The sequence below is a fragment of the Nuphar pumila genome, chromosome 3, assembly GCF_984573655.1.
Source record: "Nuphar pumila chromosome 3, dmNupPumi1.hap1.1, whole genome shotgun sequence".
Lineage (NCBI taxonomy): Eukaryota > Viridiplantae > Streptophyta > Magnoliopsida > Nymphaeales > Nymphaeaceae > Nuphar > Nuphar pumila.
In genome coordinates, this window is record NC_143251.1 from 9,648,252 (window position 1) to 9,675,369 (window position 27,118).

The 27,118-nt window shown below is 40.1% G+C and overlaps 3 protein-coding genes across 6 annotated transcripts in view; 1 reads left to right on the top strand and 2 right to left on the bottom strand.

Annotated features, from left to right (window-relative positions):
• Window positions 1-6,194, top strand: part of LOC149841893 (histone-lysine N-methyltransferase SUVR5-like) — a 46,371-nt gene extending 40,177 nt beyond the window's left edge. For 2 of the 3 annotated variants that reach the window (XM_089998758.1, XM_089998757.1), the window contains exons 6-13: window positions 1,619-4,537; window positions 4,665-4,844; window positions 4,915-5,031; window positions 5,114-5,217; window positions 5,293-5,427; window positions 5,545-5,632; window positions 5,739-5,886; window positions 5,976-6,194. In XM_089998758.1, the coding sequence (XP_089854884.1) occupies window positions 1,619-4,537; window positions 4,665-4,844; window positions 4,915-5,031; window positions 5,114-5,217; window positions 5,293-5,427; window positions 5,545-5,632; window positions 5,739-5,846 (3,651 nt within the window). In that variant the 3' untranslated portion in view covers window positions 5,847-5,886; window positions 5,976-6,194. The remainder of the gene's footprint in view (window positions 1-1,618; window positions 4,538-4,664; window positions 4,845-4,914; window positions 5,032-5,113; window positions 5,218-5,292; window positions 5,428-5,544; window positions 5,633-5,738; window positions 5,887-5,975) is intronic. The other variant, XM_089998759.1, reaches the window with a different exon arrangement.
• Window positions 6,195-7,983: 1,789 nt separating this feature from the next.
• Window positions 7,984-15,300, bottom strand: LOC149841894 (putative E3 ubiquitin-protein ligase ARI2). Its single transcript, XM_090001201.1, has 7 exons — window positions 15,025-15,300; window positions 12,023-12,055; window positions 11,275-11,554; window positions 10,705-11,185; window positions 9,080-9,625; window positions 8,802-8,998; window positions 7,984-8,370 (listed from the first exon to the last, which is right to left on the bottom strand). Exons 1-7 carry the CDS (start codon window positions 15,139-15,141, stop codon window positions 8,252-8,254), a joined length of 1,773 nt encoding a protein of 590 aa, XP_089857327.1. The 5' UTR covers window positions 15,142-15,300; the 3' UTR covers window positions 7,984-8,251.
• A 3,777-nt stretch (window positions 15,301-19,077) lies between these two features.
• On the bottom strand, window positions 19,078-23,193 carry LOC149841895 (small ribosomal subunit protein uS9c-like). 2 transcript variants are annotated; one of them, XM_089998760.1, is made up of 3 exons: window positions 22,701-23,193; window positions 20,254-20,542; window positions 19,078-19,536 (listed from the first exon to the last, which is right to left on the bottom strand). In XM_089998760.1, exons 1-2 carry the CDS (start codon window positions 23,064-23,066, stop codon window positions 20,255-20,257), a joined length of 654 nt encoding a protein of 217 aa, XP_089854886.1. In that variant the 5' UTR covers window positions 23,067-23,193; the 3' UTR covers window positions 19,078-19,536; window position 20,254. The 2 variants fall into 2 exon arrangements, with proteins under 2 accessions (XP_089854886.1, XP_089854887.1); XM_089998761.1 differs by lacking the exon at window positions 19,078-19,536 and adding an exon at window positions 20,052-20,111.
• Between the last annotated feature and the right edge of the window lie 3,925 nt (window positions 23,194-27,118).

Here is a 27,118-nt window from a genome sequence, read left to right on the forward strand (position 1 = left end):
AGAGAGAGAGAGAGAGAGAAAACATATCGGCTGAGAGACTCATTTTCTTCATTAGGGCTAATCTCTATGTTAAATAGAGAGAGGCCAAACTAACAAATTACATACAAGTCCCTTATTAAACAAGAAATATCAAAATAACCTATGTTTAAGAAAACTTAAACTTAAACCTCTTAATCTCAACAGTTGTTATGCATCACATTATGTGATAGATGCAGGAATTGGTTAAGTGCATTCTGCTCTTATAATTTTTCCGTATCGCTACACCTTGAAGGTGTTAATGGAGCTATAATGTGCTGCACCGTTGTTCTGCTGTAGGCTACTATTCATGTATTTGACTAGGCCTATCTGACTCAACACTGACCCAAATCAGATTCAATAGGACTGAGTCAGACATAACGAGATATGTTTGATTAGATATTCAGGTCAGAGTCAGACCCTCAGGGTCTGAGTAGTATATGGATTCAAGAAATGGTTTATGAAATTTCATACCGGACCTGTGTCTGACTGTTTTGAATAAGGTTCTCCATTTTTCGCTGTAAATTTGTACAGAAAAAGTAAAGTTGCACCTGGTCTGTCTTGTGCTATCTTTATCTGGATTTGGCTTTAGTTCTGCCTATGCTAGGTCCAGTCAGACCCAGATCAAGCCCAGAACCAGCAACCCAAAGTTGGACCTGGGTCTGGTCAGGTCTGACCTGTTGACAGCCCTACTCCTGATCTTCCCATATTGTTGGTTGATCCCTTTCTGTCCTCTTTGTTGAATACCTTGTTACTGCCTCTTCCATTCACTCTTTTGTGGGATGGCTTGCCGACTCTCACTTAAGTACAGATCTAATGAAGGCAAACCTCTTTTAGTATTTTCTTCTTCCTTTTACTCCTTTGAGGAATGCCTTTCCGACTCACTAAAATACAGATCTACAGAACTCTGCCCTCTTTTAGTATTTTCCTCTCCTTTCATTCTTTTGAGGAAGGGCTCGCCAACTCACTAATGTACAGAACCACAGATGGCATCCCACTTTTAGTATTTTTCTCCTCAAGCTCTGTTTCATCTGCTACATCTCAAGTTTGATGCAAGTGCATAGACTAGCATGTTTCATTTGTGTAGTTTTCTATAACGCATTTCTCACTGCTGTTCCTTGTCAACTCTTCTACATTTTAAAATATCTGTTTCTCGTATGATTTAAAGAATGTCAGTCAAAATTGGCCAGATTTTCTTTTTCCAGTGTAGTATATTGTGGTTATCGAACGAAAATAAATAATTCAAGGAGGGAAGACCCAGTGATTAAGATGTGGATGCTATCAATATTATTTAAGAACCCACTTCGATTGACAAAATCCATAAATTACACCATGGTTGACTTCTAAAATAAGTTTCAATATATAAAAGGATATTTTTGCCAATAATTGTGTAATCACCATCAACAGTTAACATCTCAAAGCCATGGTAATATGCCTCAATCAATTGAGATTTATCTAATAATTGGCTTTGCAACATCAGTTTTGACTGCAGGAATCCTGCATTCTATCTTGCAGTGCCAACTTCTGTAAATATTCCATACTACTAACTTGTAAGGTCCACAGTTTACAATGATTTATTTACTTTGGTGCCTTTTCTGTGCAGGAACTTATGGATTCTGTACTCTGGGATAAAGTTTCTGACCTTTGGGATGCACCAGTACAGCCAGATTTGGGATCGGAATGGAAAACTTGCAAGCAAGAAGTTATGAAATGGTTTTCTATGTCTCATCCTATGGCCAGTATTATTGACGGAGATCAGAAAAACAGCATTGACACAGTGAGATCAGGTCTTCCAGTCAGTAGGAAAAGACAGAAGCTTGAAGTGCGGCGTGCAGAGGTGCATGACTCTCCAATATCATACAGTAATAAGCCTCTGTCACAGGCTGTCAAAGGAGAAACTTATACTGGACTGACCAATGACAGTGGTTGTGTGAAGGATTCATTGATTGCTCAGAAGCTCAAAGTGGAAACATTTGGGAAGGAAAGCATACCGGCAGAGCTCTCTGCAAATAAAGTGGACCAATCAGGTGGGATTGTTGTTAAAGATATCCAAGAGGTCTGTCCTCTGACTGTAGAAAATGCAACTACACCCATCAGTGGAGCTACTTCCAATAATCTACAAACGGTTCTCCACACTGTATCTTCTTCTGGGAAAAAGGACCGGCAATGTGTTGCCTTTGTTGAATCTAAAGGAAGACAATGTGGTAGGTGGGCAAATGTTGGGGGCATCTATTGTGCCAAGCATCTTAATTTTCTTTCTCCTGGCAATGTTTCTAAGCCGAAACAATCTATATCCCCTTCATATTTATCACTCTGTGGAGGCACCACCACCAATGGGAAAAGATGCAAGCACCGATCTCGAGATGGATCTGGTTATTGCTTAAAACATAAACTCCATGATAACCATGGAACTCTTCAGATTGCTGGGCCTTCAGGTTCATCTGCAAATAAACTTAGAAGAAAACATCGGAGGAAGCATAAGAATGCTGGCTTAGAAAATGCTACTGGTAGGGAAATTGTTTTGGTAGGAGTAGATCATATCCCTTTGCAAGAAAATTCAACATCAGTCATTGGGAGCCGAAATATTTACCAGAATATTTTCATGGTAGAGAATTCTGAGCATTTAGCTAGTTCATCCACTTCTGTGAAAGGTTATAGCCAAGATATTCGGCGCTGCAATGGATGGTGTCGAAAAAATGATGATCAGTGCTTACGCAAGCCAAAGCAGAACTCTTCCTTCTGTGAGAAACACACACCAAGCTGGCTTAAATGTGACAATCAGTTTATATCCTCCGAGATCTTCAATGATCTTGTCAGCAGAACCAGTTCAGGGAAACAGAAAGCACATCTGTATAGAGCTTCTGAACTTCTCTATGAGTTTATGAAAGGTAGCCTTTCCGAGGGTATTGAACAAGATACCGCTAGAGAGAGATTCATGGAAAAGATTTTATCTGAAGTCTCTGGTGATCGTAGTGTAGCAGAGAACTTACTGAAGTTGGTTTCCGGTGAACGAGAAAAAATCAGAAGTACTTGGGGCTTTGATGAGAATAAGGAAACAAACTGCACACCACATTTTTCCTTGGTTCCGGAGCAACCTCTTGTGCCCGTATCACATGAACATAACAGTGGTTCATTGGTTGAACAGATGAAGCGATGCAAGTTTTGTACAGAGGCTTTCTCTGATGATCAATCACTTGGTCTACACTGGATAAAAAGCCACAAGAAGGAAGCTCAGTGGCTGTTTAGAGGATATGCATGTGGTATATGTAAGGTCTCATTTACTAACAGAAAAGTTCTTGTTGGACATCTGGAAGAGAGACATGCTGGACAACTTGTTGAACAGAGTATACTATTTCTTTGTATGACTTGTAATAACCATTTCATCAGTTTTGAACAATTATGGCTCCACGTAATTGCGGTGCATTCAGCTGATCTAAGTACACCAGATATCCAGCAGAATAAAAAAACTTTCAATTCAAGTGCACAAGGCAATTTTGATGGACATCCAAAGATGGAATTTAGTCGTAAACGGTACTCAAAGAAATTTAAGAAAGCCTCAGAGATGCATTCTAATAGTGAGTGTGATGGTGCTCGGAAATTCTTTTGTCGATTTTGTGGATTGAAGTTTGACCTGCTGCCGGATCTTGGCAGACATCATCAAGCTGCACACATGAGCCCCAATTCCACCCCTTTGTCTCCTAAGAAAGCTAACCATGTTACTGCTTCCAAGCACAACCTTGATCAGCATTCACAACATAGACTGAAGAACAGACTTGAAGAAATTAACATACAAAAATCATCTTTGTTTGGTGTAACGGAGCTTATGGACAGGCCAGATTTTCAGAGATCTATTATAGGACCACAAGCTCAAATTTATGAGCGAGGCGATGATAAGTCCTTAGATTTGTATTGTTCAGATGTAGCAAATACCTTGTTTTCTGCAATTCAGAGAACAAAACCTCGACCTAGTAGTCTTGAGATATTAGCCATTGCACGGACTACATGCTGCAAAGCAAACCTTCATGCCACACTGGAAGTGAAATATGGCTCTCTGCCAGAAAGGTTGTATCTGAAGGCAGCTAAGCTTTGCAGTGAGTTGAACATCCAAGTTGAATGGCACCAAGATGGTTATATTTGCCCAAAAGGTTGCAAACCCCTTGCAGACCATTCAGTTTCTCTGGTGCCTCTCCCAGATAATTTCATTCAATCACTACCACTACTGTCAGATTCGCAGGTTCTTCTAACAGATGCTAATGATACAACATGGGAGATGGATGAAAGTCATTGCATACTTAGAGTTGTGTCCAAACCTAAACCACCTCTTAAATCCATTGTTTTATGTGAAGACTTGAGTTTTGGGAAAGAGTCAGTTACAGTGCCTTGTGTAGTTGATGAGTACTTGATGGATTCCCTCCACATGTATACTGATGGTGGTGGTGGTCCTGACCCTTCCATGCCCTGGAAGGATTTTACTTATATTACCACAAGATTGCTGGATCCATCCCTTGGTCTTGATACAAAGGTAAATTGTAGTGATGTATTTTTGGTTATCATATCTTTTGTTAATCTAGTTTTTGAATTGCCCATTTAAGCATATATGTGAACTAGATGTGAACATTGTGAAGCGATTAGTTTGAATGAAAACATAGTCTGTTTATGACATGCAGAGTTCTCAATTGGGATGCACTTGCCCACGTGCAACATGCTGCCCTGATATGTGTGATCATGTCTATCTTTTCAACAATGACTATGAAAATGCTGTTGATATTCATGGGAAGTCAATGTGTGGTAGATTTCCTTATGATGGAAAAGGCCGGATAATTTTGGAGGTAAGAGGTGCCTGTCATGATTCATTTAGTTTATGGTTTTGTGGTTGGTTTCATTGATGAGATTTTATAGGAAGGGTTCCTGGTCTATGAGTGCAATTCATTGTGTAGCTGTGATAAGTCTTGTCAGAACAGAGTTCTCCAGAAGGGCGTGCAAGTAAAACTAGAGGTCTACAAAACACAGAACAAGGTGATTCAAGTTGCTTGCTGAAAATGTATTTGTTTTATATGTTGCATGAGAATTTGCAGTGACCATGCTCTCAGTTTTACAGGGTTGGGCAGTCCGTTCTGGGGAGACAATCCCCTGTGGGACATTTGTGTGTGAGTACCTTGGTGAGGTTTTGGATGACCAAAATGCAAACAAAAGGGGAGAAACGTAAGATTTTGCATATTAATATTTTCTTCTATTTAAAGTGAAAAAGTATGCCTGCTGAGCTTTTGAAATTTTTAGGTATGATAGCGAAGGATGTAGTTATCTTTATAACATTGATGCCCATATTGAAGAAAATGGTTTGAGTGAAGGTGCAGTTCCTTATGTTATTGATGCAACGAAGTATGGTAATGTTGCTCGTTTTATCAATCATAGGTAACTGTTTGTCTTATCTCATATTGTGTAAAGTGTGGGTGTTATTTACCTTCAATCTGGTTTTTTGCTGCGACTGATGGAGGCCTGACAAAGGCTCTTGTTTTCCTTTCTTGCTAGTTGTTCACCAAACCTTGTCAATTACCAAGTTCTAGTGGAAAGCATGGATTGCCGGCTTGCACATATTGGTCTCTATGCCAGTCGAGATGTATGAGTTTTTATGCCTTGAACACTGTATACGTGTGTGCATGTGCATGCATGCACACGCTCTGAAAGACATGGCTGATATCTAACAAACGTAACTTGATGAGCAGATAGCTGCAGGGGAAGAACTAGCTTATGACTACCGATACAGGCTACTACCTGGAAGAGGATGCCCTTGCCACTGTGATGCTGTGAACTGCCGTGGTCGTCTCTACTGAAGCATGTTCTACCATGGTCATTTTTTAGGCATGATTTATGGTGACCCTCATGAACTTCACCAGATGCCCACTGCAGGCACCTATAGCTATGTTTCTAACTCTATATGGTTTTGGCATTGCATTGCACAGAGTTTGCCAGAACAAATGAAGTGCAGATTATTCATGCGGATGGTAAAAACCAGCTGAGGTAATGATTTTTACATTTAAAGCTTCTATTCATAATTTAAGCCATATTCGGTATGAATTTTGCCCTTGGGTTGGTAAAAATTATGCTCATCTCTCACCTCATTTGTAACATTAACTCAAGATGTACATTCCAAGTTCTTCAATATACAAGTTTCTCTTACATTGAAGAGCTGAACCTTCTTTAGAGTTGAGTATCTGGTCTTCTTTTTTCTCCCTTTTGTTACCCAGTGAGGAAAACTCGCTTTCAGATGTTCAAAATTGAACATCAGACCATAAATTTCTCCATATTCTGTTTTAGAGGCACATTCCTCTAGATCTATGAGTAGTGTTGTTGGCTTCTGTAACAAGTATCAGACTCTCAAGGCCGCAAAACATAATTTTAAGAACCTTCTCCCTGACAAGGTTAGGCATATTGAAAACAAACCTCCTGTTTCCAGTGCCATTTGTGGGAATGGGGCTGCTACTCTTTCCAAGCTTGCTACTATTGAAGGATGTCTGGCGTGCTCTCACGCTCTTGTGTGTGTGTGTGTTACAACCATGGATCAAGCTTTATAAATATACCCTGGAAAACTTGTTCAACAGGGATTGTGATGTGCAAACAATTTCTTCAATAGCTTAAAAAATTGACGACCCACAATGTGCTGGAAGTTTGTGAGAATTTTTTGGGGTTTGATGTGAAATAACTTTATCTGAGGTGCATCCTGATCGAACTAGGTTGAATGCACTGACGCTGTTAGATTGAGCAAAAATACCGTGCGCCTAGGATTGACCACTACATAAAGTCATACCAATGACCTTTATATACATATATTCACCCGTATCTAAAAACATGTATTTTGTCTGACATAATTGTGCGGGCAATCAGTGGTGCAAATTTTTTTGTGCTGAAAACAGTTTTAGCAGCGGTCACGACCGTGCTAAAAATGCCTGTTTTTTTATGCACGTCTGACCGCTATTCAATGCTTATCCTGTCCACTGTTGCGGGATTTCATTTTATATATATATATATATGAGAGTATGAGTGGACAGACGAAATGCTGGACATGTGTCCATTATTCTTAGGGAATTAGTGGTGGTCTTTGACCGCCGGTTAGCAGCAGTCAAAAACTGCCCTAAAAGTGTTTTTTGCTTTAAAACATTGTAACACTTGGTGTTTTTAAGTCATGATTTTTTTGAGTTGTCAAAATGTGGCATATTATGAGGCATCGTCGAATACGTTGAAAATCCTTATTTAATTTTGACTTACATGATCCAAAACCAGATTTTCCCTAAACAAACTACATAGATCACATCTACAAGGTTCTTTGACCGTCTGATCATTTAGTTGGATGCATCAATATCAATGGCCAGGGCGATGCTGAATGATGCAGAAAAAGTGTGGGTGGACTCGTGGGTAAAAAAATCAACAGCTATAATATAAATCTAAACTTAGAAATAAAATTTTTGATTTTTTCATAAAAAATCAAAACAAATGTTAAAATCTGTTCACTAGGTGAATCGTTTGTGAATCGAAACTTTTTACCGTCAGATGATAGGTGTCATTGAACAATAAAAATATTAAACAATTTTTTAACACCCTTAAAAATTATTTAAAAAAATGAATTGAATCGGCCGATTCAAACCAATTTTAATTCATTGAAACCAAAACATGTTTTTTAGTAAACACGCAAAGAACAAATCGATCTACAGAATCAGGTTAAGCAAAAAAACTCTCGGAACTAACTTTTTGAAGTGATTAAATTACCAATGCATAGCCACATCGGTCTGGACAGATGTGCTTAATCATGTGAAACTGCATTGCCTGTCACTTTGGTAGTAGAGCATAACTAGGACAGCTGAGTTTTGGATATCAACTGAACATCCCCGGCTCATTATCTGAAAAACTCTTCATTGCATATGGCATTTTCAAGACCTCGTTAAGAAAAGTACTCCCCTGGAGACGCAAAAAGCCTTGCTGAGAATGACAGCAAAATTCTATTTGTTGGAAAAGTTCCAGTCATTTGTCCGTTTAACAAGCTATACATATATGCACATAGAATAGCGAACACTTGTAGCCTATATACACGTTTTCATGAAGAGCCCATAACATCAGTTCCAGAAATCTTGAAACAGAAAGAAAAGAAAAGTTTGCTGCAAAATACTCTTTCCCCGGAAGTTGAATCACTAATGTATTAGCTGTACACTTGCAATGTCAAGAAGTGCAATCTCTATCTGTGACTTTAACTCTTCTCTGCTGCCTCTGCCGGAAGGTTCAGATCAAAGAGTAGGTCATCACGAGCCCGCTTACGGTTAGAACACCCAATCCCATCTGGACCAGGTCTGCCAGACTCAGTTTCCCCTGTGTAAACCGGAATTGCATGACCATAACTCACTGTCAGTAGCTTTTGAAAGACATGAGCTGTCTTAATTTATCTCCATATTCCGTTCCATTTACACTAATTGTGAGAGCAAGGTTTTACAAAAATGACGAGAGAAGGAAAAGTAATCAGCAAAAGGTTGATGGAAAAATCAATCTTTTGCATAGTAAATGCAGTTCAAAATGGTATGCGTTCAAAAATCAGATGTAAACATGTTGCCATGCATAAGCAAAAAAAAAAACGACTACTGTGGACCTGGACTTGAGTGTCAAAAAGGAGTAGATAGGTAATGGAACAATCACCCAAGTCCTAATGTTGCTTAATGTTTTCTCAGAACTTTAAAATAATAATAATGATAAATATTAGGCAAAGCAATGAAGAGATAAGCAACCAAAGGCATCGACACACTGACCGGTTCCTGTCATGCTTGAATCTGAAGCAGCCTGAAAGCAGCTGTCAGTACTGGCTTTGGTACTGCCGAAACTTTGATCTGAATCACAAGAAATAGCAAGCTCTGAAGCTCTTTCCACACCCTTTGAGTTGTATGGTGCAATGCTGTGACTCGATGACCCCAGAGATCCTAACAAATCATTCTCAATGCATTCGTACCTACATGTAACACGTCAGATCCAGGGAAATAAATGGCAAGTATAAACACACATAAAATTGAAAACCAGAATCTTAGTTTACATTTTTTGGCAAAGCTTGTCTATGAGGACAGTCAGATTGATGATATGCATCCTTATATCCAAAACCCTAATCTCAGGCAGCTCATCAAAAGGTTCTTCAATAAGTTTAGAGAGCTTCTCTACAGTTCCCTCAAGCTGTTGTTGCTGATCCTCAAAAAGGTGCTGTTTCAGGTCTCTTTCTTTCTCTGACAATTCATCCTTAAAAAGCTCACCAAACATGTAAAAAGCAAAGGGATATGAGTAAGAAAGCACACGCCTAGATCTGAACAGTCTATGAAGTCCATTTGTGACCCAAGAATAATCCCTGACTCCTGTTTCTTTATTTTCTGAAGTTGAAATCTTATCCTGCACAGCCTCCTTCAACTTGGTCTCAAGCTTGAAAGAATCTAAATGAGCTTTATACCGTGAATGATAATGCACATATCGATCTAATTCCCGCTTTGCCCGTTCAGCTTTTTTCTCACGGTCTTCTTTGTAACGTCCACAACTATGGCCTTCAATACTTGTCCAAGTATGCTCACGACGAGTAGCAGCACCACACAACCAACTGTCAGTACAACAAAATGTTACAACAATTGCAAATCTTCTTAAATGAAAAAGGCATCATCATTTCTGAACCTATGTCATAGTATTGGATTGGATGTAGATATGTTGAGGCAATTCCTCATCACCCAGCTTTAGCTGTACCTTTTATCAGTTTTGTTATGAAATCTCATTACATTAGTAAAATAGAATTTTACTTCCTCACAAAAAAGTAAAAAGAACTCAGATCTAATAAAACTTGGTTAAGATTATTTTGGCCAGAATCAGTCCATGAAGGACCTTCCATCTTGTCTTACAGACAAGCCTCAGTAATTGAATGACAAAGATCTATCCCACCAGCTGCCTCCTCGCAACATCAACCTCAGAACATTGTTTGCTTCCCCCTTGATGATGAAACTCAATCAGAATGGTTGGGTTTCTTCCTTCTTCGGTTATAAAAGAGAACACTTTATCATTAAACAAGATACTAATAATCACAAATCAAATAAGTAGAAAACACAACAAAATTGAGTGGACTACAAACTAGAAATTGTAAATGAAAGGAATATGCCAGTAATCATAAATCAAACCATAAAAACCTGCAGCAAATCAATTGGAAAGTGTGCTCTCCACTGACAAACTATCAGTTGGGACTCTTGGATTTTCTTGAAAATTATACTACTAGAATTGCAGAATTAAAATCATAAAAATAAATAATTACACAAAATACATGAAAAGCAGAAAGCCCTTGACTTTGTACTGAAGAGGGTTTTCTCCACTAACAATTCAGAAAAGAGAGGGTCACTTTCATTTCAAATAAAAAAATCTCTTTCTGGAATAAAAGAGACTTTCTGCCAAAGTTCTAGAAACAAGAAAAGTACATTAGAGGAACCACCTGCTACTTTCTGGACATTTTTCTTGCAGGACAGAGTGTATCCCATTTTCTCACTAAACAAAGGTAAAGAAAAGAAAAGGCTAGCCTGCAAAAATATTATAGTTGGAATGCCATGCCACATGAAAACCATCCAAATAAGAGTTAAGTAGCAAAGCCTATTTACTGCTCAGGTAATTGTTGCAGCACAATGTGAGATGAACAAATCGTACCAGAATGCCTGTCCACAGAGACAGCTAACTAGGTTGCATCCACCATTCTTTTCCACAGGCTTGTGACACTTTGGGCAGGGCTTTGTGTGAACAGTCATCCAATTGATAGTTTCTGACTCATCCTTACATTTCTTGGTCCAAAGATCCCACATCAGGCATGAGCAAGGTGAATGTGCTTCTGATGAGCAACTAAAGCAAAACTGCAATCCACACGTACATTCTACCTCACAACAAGAATCATCTTCGACACGAATTGCATTTCCACAGTGTGGAACGCTTGGGCACCACTTAACCTTGTTATTGTCCTCAATATATGACTCTAAAAGAAATCTTTCAAACCGATCTGCAACATCAGGATGCCTAGCACTGACCAGACTTCTGACAATGGCTTCATCACATATAGCGTTGCACTTGTGTGCCATGCATGTTATGCGCCTACTTTGTCCCTCATTTATCTTAATAATAAAATTCTCTGTCCAACCTGACAACGGAAAGCATAAGAAAATACTAGAAATTCCACAAAAATATTCCTAATTAAATTGTACTATTAGAAGTGAATCTCATTCTTACAGTTATTGCAGAAGCAGTGGCCACAGTCCATAGCTGTAGCTTCATCTAAAGACACCTCTTCAATACAGATATCACATGTGATGCTCGTTTTTGAATGTAAGGAAGTTTGGTTATTTGACTCCCACAACGTAATCCCTGCCTCACTAAATAATCGATCTTTTCCCTTTTCTACGAGCACTGCTAATAGCCTCTGAACATCCCACCGGTGATAAATTAGCAGAGTTCTTGCATGATGTTCCTTCAAAGTTAGTAAATCCATCACTCTCCGCAAATCTTCTTTCTGTTGATCAATATAAATCAGTTCAGATATCCATAGATAAAAACAACGTATAAAAACCACAAGATATCTTTGGAGACATAGGAATGGAAGTTGAAGAAGAAATTTAATAATTTAGAAATCAGCAGTTTGGGAATCAAGACTTTGGTTGAATTGTTTAGAAGCAATTGAATGACTTGGAGAATAATACATGGAGATCATTTAGAAAAAGGGGAAAGGAAGTGTGTGCCACTATATTTGGGGAAATGTGAGAGAACAAGGTCACTTTGATAAAACAAGTGTCTTCTAGAAACAATCATTTTTTTTTGGAAAGATAAATGTTGGAACAATTTGAAAGCATTAAAGCCAAGAAAAATTTTGTATAACAAAGTTCCCAATTACTATATTTGGGTAAACTCTAACAAAACTAAAATGTTCATCCCTATTAATATATAATACTTGACATGAACTGCTATGAAGTACATCATATACCTGTGCTGCCAAAAGGGAGGCTCTTGTAATAACCTGAAAAAGTCAAAAGATGTTGTAAAGATCACATTGAGCCAATGATTAGAAAGAAGTGTGAAACTATATCTAACTAAAAACTTCCTGATCTGCATGCAAAACAGTAGGCCAACGAAAATCGTTCCAAGGTCCAACACCTTATCAAGAGGAAGGGAAAAAGGACTTGGATTGTTATGCTAACGAGAAGTACAAGTTTCAAGAAGATGCCAAGACTTTAGAAAGCATGGCACTGACAAGCCACTTAAATAAATAATTCTATAATCAAAAGGATGCCCGTAGAAGCATTTTTACACTATAGAAAGCAGGAGAGATTTTTGTCTACAGTTCTCAGAAGCTTTCTTCATAAAACATGCACAAGCATTGACCTATGTTCAAGAAGGATGCACTAATTCCACTATCCACAAATATAAATATTAGGCTGCCACTGGGTCAGGCCTGAGATAGATCCGTGCGGATCTAGATACAAATCTGACTTTGAGGCTCAGGTACTGATACCACCAGTCTAGTCCAAGTCTCACTGGACCTAGCTTAGGCAGGAGCAGACAGGCTCTGGGTTAGCAAAAAGCAGACCAGGTAAAACATATAATCATTTATATATTTTACATTAAAATTTCCAGATCTTAATCTACGTCACAAAAGACACATGGACATGTGAAGCGGATTCGACTTGAAAGTTTAAAAATCTTTTGAAACATAGGACACGAGGAGATAGGATTTTTTATTCAATAAAAAACTAATTTTTTTATATTTTAATATTAAAAAAATACATTTATTGACATAAAACTTAAAACATTAAAATAATAATAAATTATTCACTGTGTGTCGTGTCCGTGTCCGTGTCCACATGTCCGCTCATGTCACCAGGGCCACACCACCGATATGGTGTGACATAGATCTTAATTGAAACCCAAACCAGGCAATGTTGAAGCAACAGCAAAATTATAGAACCAGAATGGTTCTACATATCTGCACGTCCAAATCAAGTTTTCTTTACCACCTGGTGTCTATGTGATGTTACCCACTTACCTCCATGAAATGTGGCACGAACAAAACAAGATTGCATAGAGCTCTAAATCAATGCAGACACATCATTGAGCTATACCAAATTTTCATTTTGACATTTGACCAACAATCTCACTAATGAAAATGGTGTATTCAGCTTGCCAATCCTGCTTTAAGAGCCCAAAAAAAGCTTTCTACAAGCTGAAATAGGTGACTCACAAGGTGGTTCACTTCAATTCCCAGCCATGGATGATGGTTGCTTAAGCGTCACCTATTGCTTTTTAAAATTATACATCTACGTTCACCTTGATTTATTTGGGTTTAATCAAAAGCAAAATGAATTAACATGGTTCAATTTAACAACCAACCATGAAAAATCTAGGCTTGATCAAGATTTATCCCACTTGCTTGTATCGTCCAAGTTTGGTATGACAGGAGTCTATAGGAATTCACAATGACCTGAGGTAGCTCAGGCCTGGCTTGGGTTCACAGCCCGTTTAAGCTCAGCCTGAACTTGTCAAGAAAATAAATGAGTCAAACTTGAGGGGTTCAGTCTGATACATAAACTAGCGGAGCTTGAACAGGAAATCAAGCTCAGATAAGCTTGATTAAGCTCAGATCAAATAGTAAAATAAGGATATTCTTTTCATATATGTATTCCTTTTGTTAACTAAATGAACAAAAAAAGGTCTTACCATGATGGGTAAGACATTGATCACCTGTAGAGGAGGTGGTGACTGGTGAGTTCGAATCCCACCACACTATTAATTTCAAAAGATTTTTACATTGATTTCAAAAACTTTTTAAACCAAAAAATGTTTGGTTCAAGCCGAGCTACTCTAACCAATCACTCACAAAGGCTGTGCAAGCTCAGGTGGAGCTCAAGCCGAGCTTGAACAGCCAATTTTTCCTAACAAGCAGAGACAATCCAGCCCAAGCTCGGCTCTTGTGCATCCCTAATCATCTACATTTAATTTATTCCACCTGCATACAGCATGCATCCACATAGATTGGACCACTATGAGAACTGCCTACGTGTAACTCAGGCACCATTGGGCTTGATGTGCACTATGCTCCAACCTACTACCAAACAGCTTCAATGAATCAGATGGAGTACATTGGCCTCATTAAACCAATTTGTATGCCTCTAGAGCCTATGGTGGGACGATCAAATAGCAACTAAAAGCGAAGGATTTGTGATAATCTTACATTTGAAAACCTCCCTGGAGCTAAAATTTTGTAATATGCAAAAGAACACTGAATTGGAGATGAAAGAAAAAGAACAGCACAATCTTCAGCAATTCAAACCAATAACACAAGATGCAAACACAAAGGAAAATGCAATCCATCAACTTTTTCGTAGACTAAAAAGCAGAAACGCCCACAAACTTTAAAAGAAACCCCTTAATTTCACATATCCAGCCTATTCCGTCCCTCTTTAACAACACGGACACAGAGCAAAACCCACGAATATGAAAAACTCCACGAACGAACAAAGGATAAACTATTATCAAGATTAAGAAACCAAGGACGAAACGATCGACCTCCAACCCACATTAGAACCCAAAAGAAAACCTTAATTTCCCAACAAATTCAGCCAGTTCTCTCCCACCCTCTTCGTCAAAAAATCATCTCGATCAATGAAGCAACATGATCACGACAAAAACAAAATACCAGGCAATAATCACAAATAAATGAAGCGAAAAACACGCGCATCGATAACCTCAAAACCGCATTGCCATCAAACGCACAAAATCCAAGCCTACGCACAGCACCCACACCGATCGCACCGTCAAAACCCTAAATTTGATCAAACCACTGACCATGACCACCAAATTCACGCAATCCCTAAACCCTAAACACAACAAACAATCGAGCCGATCAAGAAAACAAACGTAACAGAGAGATAACACCAAGAATCGATCATCGATGATCGACCGCCGATGGTCGGTAGATACAGGGCGTACCTTGATGTTGGAGACGCTGGTGGAGGGCCAGGCGGAGTCGTCGACCTCCTGCTCGATCCCGTCGAGGGAGTCGCGGTCGCAGTAGTACTCGTCATCGCTGCTCAGCAACTCCTCCATCGGAAAGCTAATCTCTCGATCGGAGACGGCCGGAATCCGGTGACGATCTCATGCGATTCCGGCGATCGATCTCTGACACAAATAACAATTCCCCCTTTCCCTTCTTTTGCCTTCCTTCCAAGCAAAGACGGAAACTCAGAGAGATCGCGGACTCGAAACGCGTCGATTACGTCGCGAGGCGGAATAGAGTGAGTGACTAAGGATTTTGGATTCCTGGGCGTTGGGATCGCCCGATCAATCCGCTCTCCCGGATCCTGCGGTCGAAATGCACGGATGGCAATTTTACTCTCTCTCTCTCTCTCTCTCTCTCTCTCTCTCTCTCTCTCTCTCTCTCATGGGTCCTCTCCGAGATACCTGCCCTCTAGGCCTGACTGAGCTCAGTCGTGGACTCAGTCTGTCTCAGTCTTTGGTCTGAGGTCGACTCTCAGTTTAGATTTGGGAAATTAACCGAGTTGCTTGTGGCTTGGGTTGGTTCGGCTGGTGCTTGTTTGGGCTTATAAAACCAATGGTTATTTTTGTGATTATGAATTTGACTTCTTAACGTCAAACAAGTCACTTTTAGAGCTATTTTTACTTTTTTAGGATAAATTTGCAAAAATACTTTTATTTCTCAAAAACTGTTTTTTTACTTTTTGTATTTTAAAATAAAAGGCTTGTTTTAATTAACATTACATTTTTTTCAAAAAGCTTCACACAACAAACTTTTGGGTCTAATTCATATGTAACACCAAACTTTTCTGTTTTCAATTATGCACCAAAAGTTTATCACTGTGAATCAAATGTCCCTTGTTCATGACCTGCTGTTAGTTTGTCCTTGAGTTAACTCTAATCATTGTTGAAATTTATTATTTTACCCTTGCAACAACTGAACTGGACGCTGGGGGGCGTCTCTTCATGCTTGACTAAAATTACTGTTTCACCTTTAGCTTGAAAGTCCAATCACCAATCACCAATACCTTCTTTAAAGTAAGTTTGTCCGCTCATAATTCAAAATTATTATCTTACCCTTACAGCAAATGCATGCAAGACTTTCACAAGGAATAAAAACAGATTGAATATGGGCTTAGATACCACATGAATCCATAAGTTCTTTGTGATGTTTGAGTTGGTTCAAGATCCAACTTCGGACCCATTTTCAGGAATTCTGTTTTTGGGTAAATGAAATAAAATCACAAACCAGAATCTTCATAATTTAAAGAGTTTACTTTTAGTAAAAATACAATTAAAACACTCCATAATCAAAACCTGATTGTGTAATACTCAGGTCGGGTTGAGGTAGCATTTCGGTCCCATACCTGAGAATTTGGGTTCGGGTCAGGTCAGGGTCGTGAATACAAGCACAACCTATTGATAGCCCTACCGTGTTGCCGTGTTGGGTAGGGTCTTAGTCAGACCTTGACCCAAAACTACATTCATATTCTTGAAAACAAGTCTAGATTTGGATCCATATCTAACTCAAATGTCGGATGAAAGTCATGGATTTGTACAGGATCCAAACTTCAGTTGTTCAAGATCCACCAAAAATTGGTGAAACCTCTTCCTTTTCATACCCAAATAATGTTTCCAGATCAAACAATAAGGGTACAGTTTGGCATATTTGCTTTTTCAATTAATTATTTTGCCATTGGCTGAAAAATATTTTTCACATAAATGTTACTTTGGCTTTGGGATAAATGTTAATATATGGAGGTGCTAAATGGTAATGAAAAAAACGATGCCCACACTTGTGCGTGTGTGTGTGTGTGTGAGAGAGAGAGAGAGACTATAACCATCAACATTACGATGCGAAAACAGGTTCAACCAACATTGAATTTACTGGATAACCAAACACGGGCTCAAGACATGCCAAGGAGCCCCAAAAATAAGGAAAAAAAAGAAAAGGAGAGATGAAAGGGGAAAAGGAAAAAAAGAAACAAGAAACAAATACAGTTAGGAGACGAGCATCACCCTGGATCATGAATGGTCCCTAGAGGCAGATGGTGTTGCAGATCATGGATGCTGATGCGAAGAATGATGTATACGTCCGCCAAAATAAGGTTCACCATTTTGTTGAACACTGCCGGAATATGCTGAAAAATAGCGTTGTTGCGAGTCATTCATACGGCCCACCATGACGAGAGAAGCCAAGTTCGCCAAATAAATCGTCATTTGTTGCAATGACGAGCTGGCTGAGGACCCCACAGCAAATCGTTGACGAACGATTCCTGGCGCACGCTGACCCCCGGCTTATTCCAAGTCACCTTAAAGATGTTTTGAAAAATAAAGCACTCCCAAAAAAGGTGAAACGCAGATTCTTCAGTTGCCTCGCACAACACACATTTACTCGGCAGATGAAATCCGATGGATTTGAGGAAGTTGTCAGTCTGCACCCGATCGTGTAAGATTAGTCAAGCCACGAAACATGATCTCGGAGTGGGACCCTTGCCTCAGATCAGGCTCGTCGGGAATCGATCCACCCCCGACGGAAGGAGAGCGAGGTAGCCTTCTTTTGAGCGGAAAGATCCGTTCGGAGCAAAGTTGCGTCCAAAGAACTGAGACTGTGAGTCAACATTTCCATTATGAGACAGAACTGAAGACCATGCTTGGATGCATGATCGACGAAGCTTTGACATTGTTCGCTGACGCACGCTTGTGGCCCCCACCAACGATTCCACACCACCGTATTTAGCTAGAAGCACGCTTGCACACGGAAACCCAGGTTGGTGTGCAAGCCAGCTCTGCTTCACGACAAGAATCATACTCCTCAGCCGGGGATCCTTGATTCTCAAACCCCCCCTATTTGGGAGTAGTCGACGTGTGTCCCACCCTATTAGGTGGCGCTTGTTGTTGAGACCTCGCCCAGATCACAGGAAGTGTGTCACTACCTGAGTTATCTTATTATCAACCTCCGTAGGCATCAGGAACATAGACATAAAAAATTCTGGCATAGCAGATAGAACCCTTTAGAGAGAGATGTCAATAAATTAGGGCAGAGGGAGGGTATGTTTACGAATAATTAGACCTTTCTTGTTTGAGAAAAGTTCATCACCATCTTATGAATAGATTGATCATTCTTCTTGGTAACTAAGGGAGGTTATGGATGGTATCTGATCTAGGTGATATTTGCTTAACATAGCAAAACCTTTGAAGGGTAATTGAAAACCTTCAAAAGTTTGGTGTACATTTTAATTGGACCCAAAAGTTTGACATGTTTCAAAATTTTCCCTTTTATCATTTCAATCAATCAAGCATTGTTAATATTAAGTTGCCATCACTAAACTTAGGCTCATTGGTTCAGGCCCGTCATGTGCAGCAATTCAGCCCAGCTACGAGCTCAAGGTTGAGCTTGAGCTATGACCCCAAGCAGGGTTATTTTTAACATGGGTTTCTGGTGTGTTGGGCATAGCAGCAGCCAGTCACCTGGTATCGGTCCAAATGGCAGGACTGTCAATAGCTCGGACTTGGATCCAATCTAGCTTATTAAGCTTTGAGGAGCTTGTACTGGATCTTGTTCACTTTAGGCAGGACAGAATCCAGGCCCAGCACGAACTTGGGGTGCAAACAGATCAGATATGGGTCGAATCATGACAGACCTAAATCCAAATCTGAAATGCAAATAGTAAATCTGAATCTGAATCTGGACCCGAATAATATTCAATGAGAAGGGTTAAACGCACATCAGAAACATGTGGCAACACTGAAAAACAAGTTCTTTACATGTAAAAAAATTTTTTTTACTGAATTTTCATCCAAATTTGAAAATTAAATCCGGACTTAAAACACTGATTCAAATCCAAAAATAATACCAGTAGGCAAATCTGAATGCGCATTAGGATCTTATTTTAAAGATCGGAATCCAAAATTAACATGTTAGATTCACAATTGATATCCAACCAGAGCAAAATCCAGAAACAACAACATCCAATTAATTGGGTAAAACCTTCTTTTAAATATTTTTACACGTAACATCACCGGGACAATATCTGAAACCAGATAGGATTTGGGTCTGATATAAACCTCAAAGCCAAACCTGGGTCAATTGAATAATATGGTGGGTTCAAACCGAGCCGTCTTCACAACGAAGATTATTCCTTATCAAAATGAATACTACAAACAAGTGGGTATATAAATGGGTCGGATACATGGACCCACACATCCTATATGATTGCATTTGACCTTATCAGATACAAATTCCCATAATCCAGTCAGTTGGTTCTCGGGCTTGGATCTATTTTAGGAACTCAGGCACGAAAAGATCCAAACTACATCCAAGCAGGGCAGGATTCCAATTGATCACAGCCCAATCGGAACATGGTGCAGAGCTTCACTTCAGTCCAATCTTGATCCACTCCCAATTGAATATGATATGGGTTAACTCATATGCGGCGCTCACAACACATCCATTATCCAGTTTCTCTGCAAATTTACAAAGTATCAAGCCCAGATTAGATTTCAGGCCTGATCCAGATTTAGGTTGCAGGATCTAAAACCAGGACCAGGTTTCATCTCACTTCATATGTCCCAATAAACCCAACAGATCATAGTCTCAAGATCCATTTTATTTAGAAATCTCTCTCTCTCTCTCTCTCTCTCTCTCTCTCTCTCTCTCTCTCTCTCTCTGAACGGGTCAGGTATCCAACTCATCAGGATGCACTCAAACCCGCCCAAATAACACCTAGCTTTTTGGGTTTGGGTGAAGAAAATGAAATTTCAAACTCCACTCATATACCTTAAACAGTTTGTATATTTATTAAAAAATACATACAAAATACTCAGGACAAGCTGGGTAGCATTGGATATCCGACAAAAATCATAACCCAAATCCAACCCCCATACTCGGGTCGGTCGGGTTTGGGTCGACCAAAATAATATTTGAGTCAACATTGTTTATGCTCATAGTATTCAGATTTGGTTGGGTCGGCACACACATATCCATAATTCCCATCTCATTAGAATTTTCAAGCAAATCCATGGATATATAGAAAGAAGCACTGGGTACCGAAGAAATGAGAAACCCCAAAAAAAAACTTGAACAATAAAACAGAAATTCAAAGGCGTTAGATACATTTACTGATGAACAGCTGCAAGGCAATGACTTTAAGAAAACAAAAAGAATGACAAGAATCAACAAACCTCAACGCTTAGAAAACTGGGGAGCTTTCCGGGCCTTCTTGAGGCCAGCCTTCTTCCTCTCAACAACCCTCGAGTCTCTCGTTAGAAGGCCTTCCCGTCTCAGTGGCCCTCGGTGGTTCTCACTCACCTTGAGCAGGGCGCGCGCAATCCCAAGAGAGATTGCCTGAGCCTGACCAGACAGCCCTCCCCCATGAGCCTTCACAAAAACGTCATAGGAACTTTCATACCCCAACGTTAACAATGGGACTTTGATGTACTGCAGCCATAGCGGGTTGCCTTGAAGATACTCCTGCATATGGAGAAATGTTTGAAACACTACAGAACCATATATGCACAAAATACTGATACAAGTCAATTTACCAAAATTACGGCATAAAACTTCAACAATGCATGATTATCCACAGGCAAACAGGAACCTATAGCAGTTCTAAGCCAAGACAAGCATGTGTGCATCATAAGTCTACCGTTTCAAGGTGGCCGTACTACTACCACAAATCAACAATATTAACATAAATATTAGCCACCAGCCTTCATAACCAAGTCCACCAGCTCTTCTTTTATCCAAAGCTTTGCCATTCCCTGATCCCCCACCACCTTAATTCAATGCTCTGGAGGGCATCTTAACACGTTCAGATTACCGAGAAATATCCAGAAAAGCAAACCTATGGAATGTCAACCGACAGATAAACAAGAAACTTTTCAAGTTCCTCAGCAGCGGTCATTTTCTGCTTTCACCTAGTTCCAGTGCAAATATTGATACCTGGATCACATCAGCTAGTCCAACCCAACCATGTTGTTTAGGTGCTAATTGTCAGCTTATCATTAGCTGATATGATCATAGTTCAAATTGGGGTTATTTGTAAATTACCCACATACTATTAATCATCTGTACAGAAATAAACCACATGGACAATGAGCCTGCGCACCCGCAGAAGGCATTGTCACTGGGAATGTACATTAAACAGGATACAGAAAACTCATAATCATGAAAAAAAACTCAATCCAAAACTTGCTAGGTATATTGGCATTCATCATACTTTTGGTTGTATCCACCAAATGCCTATCTACATTATGAAAGAAATATCTAAAGCATTGGAGAAGTTTAAAGATTTCACATTGCTGTGTTAAAAAAAAAAGTAGGTAAAATAGATTTGATGCCTATAAGCAGAAAATAACATCAGGTGAACTTTCAGATACTAAGAAGGCAAGCATTTGACTTCAGTTAAATGTTAGAACCAATACCAACTTATAGTCAACCTTCTTTTCATGGAATTATTTTTAATTGTTATTTTGTTATGTGGTATGTTTGCCAATGTATACGTGACCGTGCATGTTATGCAATTATTTATTCATGAGTAATGGATCAGGTTCTTCCCTTTTGCTAGGATAAGCTTTAGCAAGTGTTTTTAGTATGAATTAAAAATATGGATCCACCAATGGCAATTGGATTAGCACACTTGTATTGGTTTCTATTCTTTGCTTTGTAATTTCAGTTAGAGACAGTAGGGTATTGATTAAAGTCAACTTGAATACAGCTAGTAGTAGTAAAGCCCTAAGTGTTGATGGATACCTAGCAGGTCAGATCAAAACCTAAAGAACTGGTATTAGAGCGCTTCAAGTGCAGTTTGCCAATACAGCAAACAAACATTCAGCAAGGTCATGAGCTTCATTTCACAGTTTCTTGGATCACTACAGAGACTAGAGCACGATTATCAGGATTGGTGTACAATAGACCGTGATTTCTAGGCTGCAACCCGAGCAAAAGAAACAGGTAAACATTACCCGTAGCGGGTGAAAAAGAAAAGATAAACCTTCTACTGGCTGAACACCAAACAACCATACATTACAAAGAACCACACACAAATACGAAGAACATGTTCACATCAGACCAATGTGATGATATGAAGCTCTATACAACAACATAGGAACGAATATGTACATACCATAAACTGTCGTTGCACAACTCCTATCTAGCAATAAAAGAGCAAATTACAAGACTTAAAAAGTTCAGATCATCAGAAAGCAAGGGTTATAAAACTTTAGCAAACTCAAAACGATGCATATTCTCAAAATCACTACAGAAAAGAGGTCAGTACTCTAATGCTCAATCGACCAAAGGAAACGGCCTCAGAATTCCCACATTGGAGCGTGTGGAGTATGGGAGCTTTGGTGGAATCGGAACCCACTTCCACTAAATCCTTTGGCACTTTCCCAGCTACACAGAGCAATTGGATTCCAATTCCACTGAGTTCTATAAACCCAAACACGCTCTAATTCTAATGCACATTGGAACCCCCCAATCCCAGGATTCAGAGTGCAGCCAATCCTCAAATGAACCCCCCAAAACAACGACCACGTTCGCGGCAATCCAAAACCCTAATCCGAATAAAGGATTCAAAAAGCCCTTAAATTGTGAGCAATACCCTCCAAAAAGAAACGATCATCACCTTGGCATCGCGGTAATTGATGATGAAATTCCCCGTCCCTTCCTGGATAACGACGCGGGCGATGGCGCACTTCCGCCGGCCGGTGCCGATGAGCGACTGCGCGGCGAACCCGCCTGGCAGCCGGGACTTGACGTAGGCCACGAGATCCGGTGCCTCCGCTGAAGCAGCAGCGGAAGCGGCAGAGACGACCGGAGGGTTTCTGGGGAGGTGCTTCAGAGGCGATCCCTTGAGGGAGAGGGGCGTCATCGTTCTCGGAAGGTAGACCCTGAGGGGCGTCCCCCTCAGGAAGAGGGATCTGGAGTCGGAGGAGGAAGAGAGGGAGATGGCGGAGAAGGAAGATGAAAGGGACGACGAAGCGACGGCCATCGTCTGTTACGGTTCGACTCTTCGAGCACAGGCGCGCTCAGAACGTCTGAGGAAGAAGAGTTGGGTGAGGAAGACGACGAGAGCCACACTCTATCTCCGAAGCGGGAGATTTTGCCCTTATCCGGTCTCGCTCAGACGAATGTCTAGATCTAGGTCGGGTCAGGATTGGATCCGATATTATATTCCTTTTAATGAGTGGGTCCGGATCCGGAACTTCCTGTTCCGGATCCGACCGAGACACTTGGTACAGTTATGGATCTGAATCTGGTCTGACCTTACTCTGACATGGGATCCACTAATAACGGGCCAGGTATATTGGTTTTCCTACGTGATGTGCCCTGGTTCCATATCTATTTATTTATCTGATTCCGGCCCGAATCTCAGTAAACCTAATATCGCTTGTTCCGAGTTCTTCCTTTTAGAGAACATGCATTACTTTCAAGGATCGTATCCACCCATATTACCTTACTTGTATACATGGGTTAGAAACTTAGAATGCATCTTGTGTAAGGGTGTCAATGGGTCGGGTTTGGTTCAGACTCAGGTGGAACCAGACTTGTACTAAATTTTTTGGTATGGTATCGGGTCAGGACCCAAGTCTAATTGGATCCACTATAATAAAAACCATACCCGGACTCAATAAGAACTGCATGAACCAAACCCGGACCATGCCCAGTAAAACTATATTTTTTGTAATTTTTACATTGAAAATTTGCAGGTCTTAATCGGAACTTGGGTCGGGTCCGGGTCTGGTATAAAATTTTGCAAACTATACCCAGGTTCATGTATTAATTGCACTTTTTGGATCTGAACCCGGGTCTGAATAGTGTCTTCTTATTTATCACCATACCCGGACCATATAGGGTTTGGTTCAGGTCCGGCTAAACCAGACCCGTTGACACCCTTAATCTTGGGGTCTTATATTATTCGATCCAAGTAAGGCTGTCAACGGGTCTGACTCCTGACCTGTATCAAATTCTATAGGGTCAGGGTTTGGTGATAAAGAAGTAAGTTCGATTAGAATCCATGTCAGATCCAAAGTGTCTGATATTATATGGAAAAAAAACCATAGCCAGGTCGAACCTGGGTTCCAATTAGGATCTGCAATTTTTTTAATGTAAACAGATTTTAAATAATATATTATTTTATCTGGTATGGACCTGGTTCATGAAATCTTTATAAGCCCTGGGTCTGGTTTTTCTTGCCGTAGGTCAGTAAATGCGCATACTGCAGTAGACATTTATAGATAGGCTGTTAACCGGTTTAGATCCAAATTTACCAAGTATTGAAACAACAAAGAAAATAACAGCCCTCCAGTGTTCCTAGCTCATCTGGTAGGGGCAACTTGTGAATGTCACTATTTTTCATAGAAAGCTGGGGTTAGGCAGACTCTTACCAATTATACAGCCATTCCATTTAGGCATGGCTGGCAGCCAGAGCCGAACCTATCATGAGGCCAATGAGACTTGGGCCTCATATGCCAAAAAAAAATTTAGGGGTTTATTTTTAATAGGGATTGCATTTTCAATAGGGGCACTAAAAAAATTGAAGGCACTGCACTCGAACTCCTACTATTAATTAATAGGGGGCTCAACAAATTCCGAGGCGTTGTTCTCGAACTCTTACTATTAACAGAGGGCCTATTTTTAGGGAGCCTATTTTTAATAGAGGCTCAAAAATTTTCGAAGCCCTGCCCCCGAACTCCTACTATTAATAGGGGGTCCATTTTTTCCCTCAGCCCTGAGGCCCCATAAAACACAGGTATGGTGGCAGCTTTGATATTTGAGGCCACTCCTTAAGGAATCAAATGAACAAAAAAATATAATGCTTGTATTTCACATGCTGAGGGCCTCCAACAAAACATAGCACATGCATGCGCCTCATGACAAGGGCCTCCAATGAAAAAAATAAATCAAGAAATATGAGCATCCAATGAAATATGCCTAAAGCCTCAACTTCTCTTCAGCTGCCCTGCATTTAGGGTTCCAACTTGCAACATCCCAATACAAGGTGAGGTACACTATCTGCTCTTGGCTGACAAGCAGAGCTCCCATTGACATGAATGTCACTAAGTTGACTAGGATGTCACATGTTCAAAACACACGGAGGCCATCTCTTGTCGATAAAGGTCAAAGATGGGTGTACTTATGAGAACCGGCTCCACTTGCCTGGTAGGAGCAACTAGTGCATGCCACCTTGTGTTAGGACGTTGCAGGTTCAAAACCCAATGATATGGTAGGTGTTGGACTAACCCTAGCTTGCCTTTTAAAAAAAAAACTAAAAGACTTCAAGGATTTTACCAACTGGGGGCTCGTGATGGTGGGGTTTTTTCCTTGGATTAACCCAAAGACAAAGAAAAGAAAATGACACAGCGTTTACAACCACAAAACCCACCTTCTATAGATCCCACTTGTACTGAGCTACAGTAAATAAAGGGAGGGGAGGGGTTCACTGATAGTCTCACCCAGCGTTTGACTGGATCCGCTCTCTTAATTAGCTTGTGCAAGAGGGTATCGTCCGCAATGGAACCTTGACCGCCTGTATGACAGCTAAGGCCCAACCCCTTTGGGGCTCCATGATTTGAATTTTGTGGTGCTTGATGTTATGACAAGTGACAGGGTCAGCTTAGTATCCAACCTTTATAATTAAATACTGTATGGATAAATCTCGTTGTGCAAAGACCTACTATTATTGGCTGATTCAAGAGAAACTTTCTCTTTTGGATTTAGACTCAATCTGATCCATTGCATATTTTACGTGTAAAAGCCTTGATTTAGGTCTTTTTTTTAATTGGATCCACCGTCACATATATTTTTTATCCTAAAAACAAACGTACATCAACCATCTTATTCATGTACATAATTTCGGTGTTGTCAGTATCGGTATCCGGCACTGTATGGTTTGGCCCAGTGTTGTGAGAGGCGTAGGCCTTGTGACCACCGACCACCGGAGTTGCTGTGCTGCTCAGTCTTCTCCGACCACCGGACGACCGACATATTCCTCACTTCCGTACCAGCTGGGCGCGTGGTCCTTCTCCTACTGCCTCCCCTCCCACCGCTTCACTTTCATACCAGTGAAGCGGTGGGAGGCGTATGCCTCAGAGGGGAAGGGCAGGCTCAAGGCCTCACTTAGCCTCATCAATTTAACAACCTTGGTTTGGCCAACCATTCAGGTGAATCGGCCAATACGGATACTCAAGTGAATCGTTTTCAATCAGCCAAAAAATATTATGTGTCAATCAGAATCGTTGACATGTTTTAAAGCAATTAAAATAATATTAAAAATTAAGTTTATGTATTTTTTATATTTATTACAAAATAACCGATTCAAGGGTGAAGGGTATCGATTTTCTGCCCCGACCGGACAACATATAATTCAGATCCAGATCAAGCAAGCTCCTGTGTACGTCTGATCCATTTGCGGACCTAATCCAAAACTACCCGTTGGCTGCCAAAGAGCAGTGCAGGACAACGGGAATCAGCAAAAGTGTGAACAGAGAGAGACCCTTGGTGGAAGACTGGACAAAAGCGACCTTTGCTCACGAGTCTTAAATGAGGGGACCCGAAACATAAAAAAATGGATCTCATCCATTATCATATCTCACAACCAGGAAGTCGGCTACCACATGGAAGCATATGAACCAGAACCTTCCTCTAAACATAACTGTAGAAGAAAATTATATCAGAGCTTATTCATTTGGTTGGGACCCATATTGGATGAGACCCTTATAGAAATGTGGGTAATACGCGTACATATTGGATCCACATTCTACTAAAGCTAAAGCTGTGGTCACAAGGAGATGGCACCATGTTCTTCTTTTCTTTTCTTTTTTTCTGGCATTCTTTTTTTAATTTTCTTTTCAGCTAAATATTTGGTACTTAAGAAGGTAGGGTACGGAACTATTGAGCAGAAATTACCTTATTTTCATTTTTTTAGATTTTTTTTCTTAGATTAAAATCTTATGGATGTGATATATAGAGTTTCTTTAGCAGGAAATGGGTTTTGATATAAATAGGTTTTTCAAGGGCTTTGATGTTCCACAATATAATAAA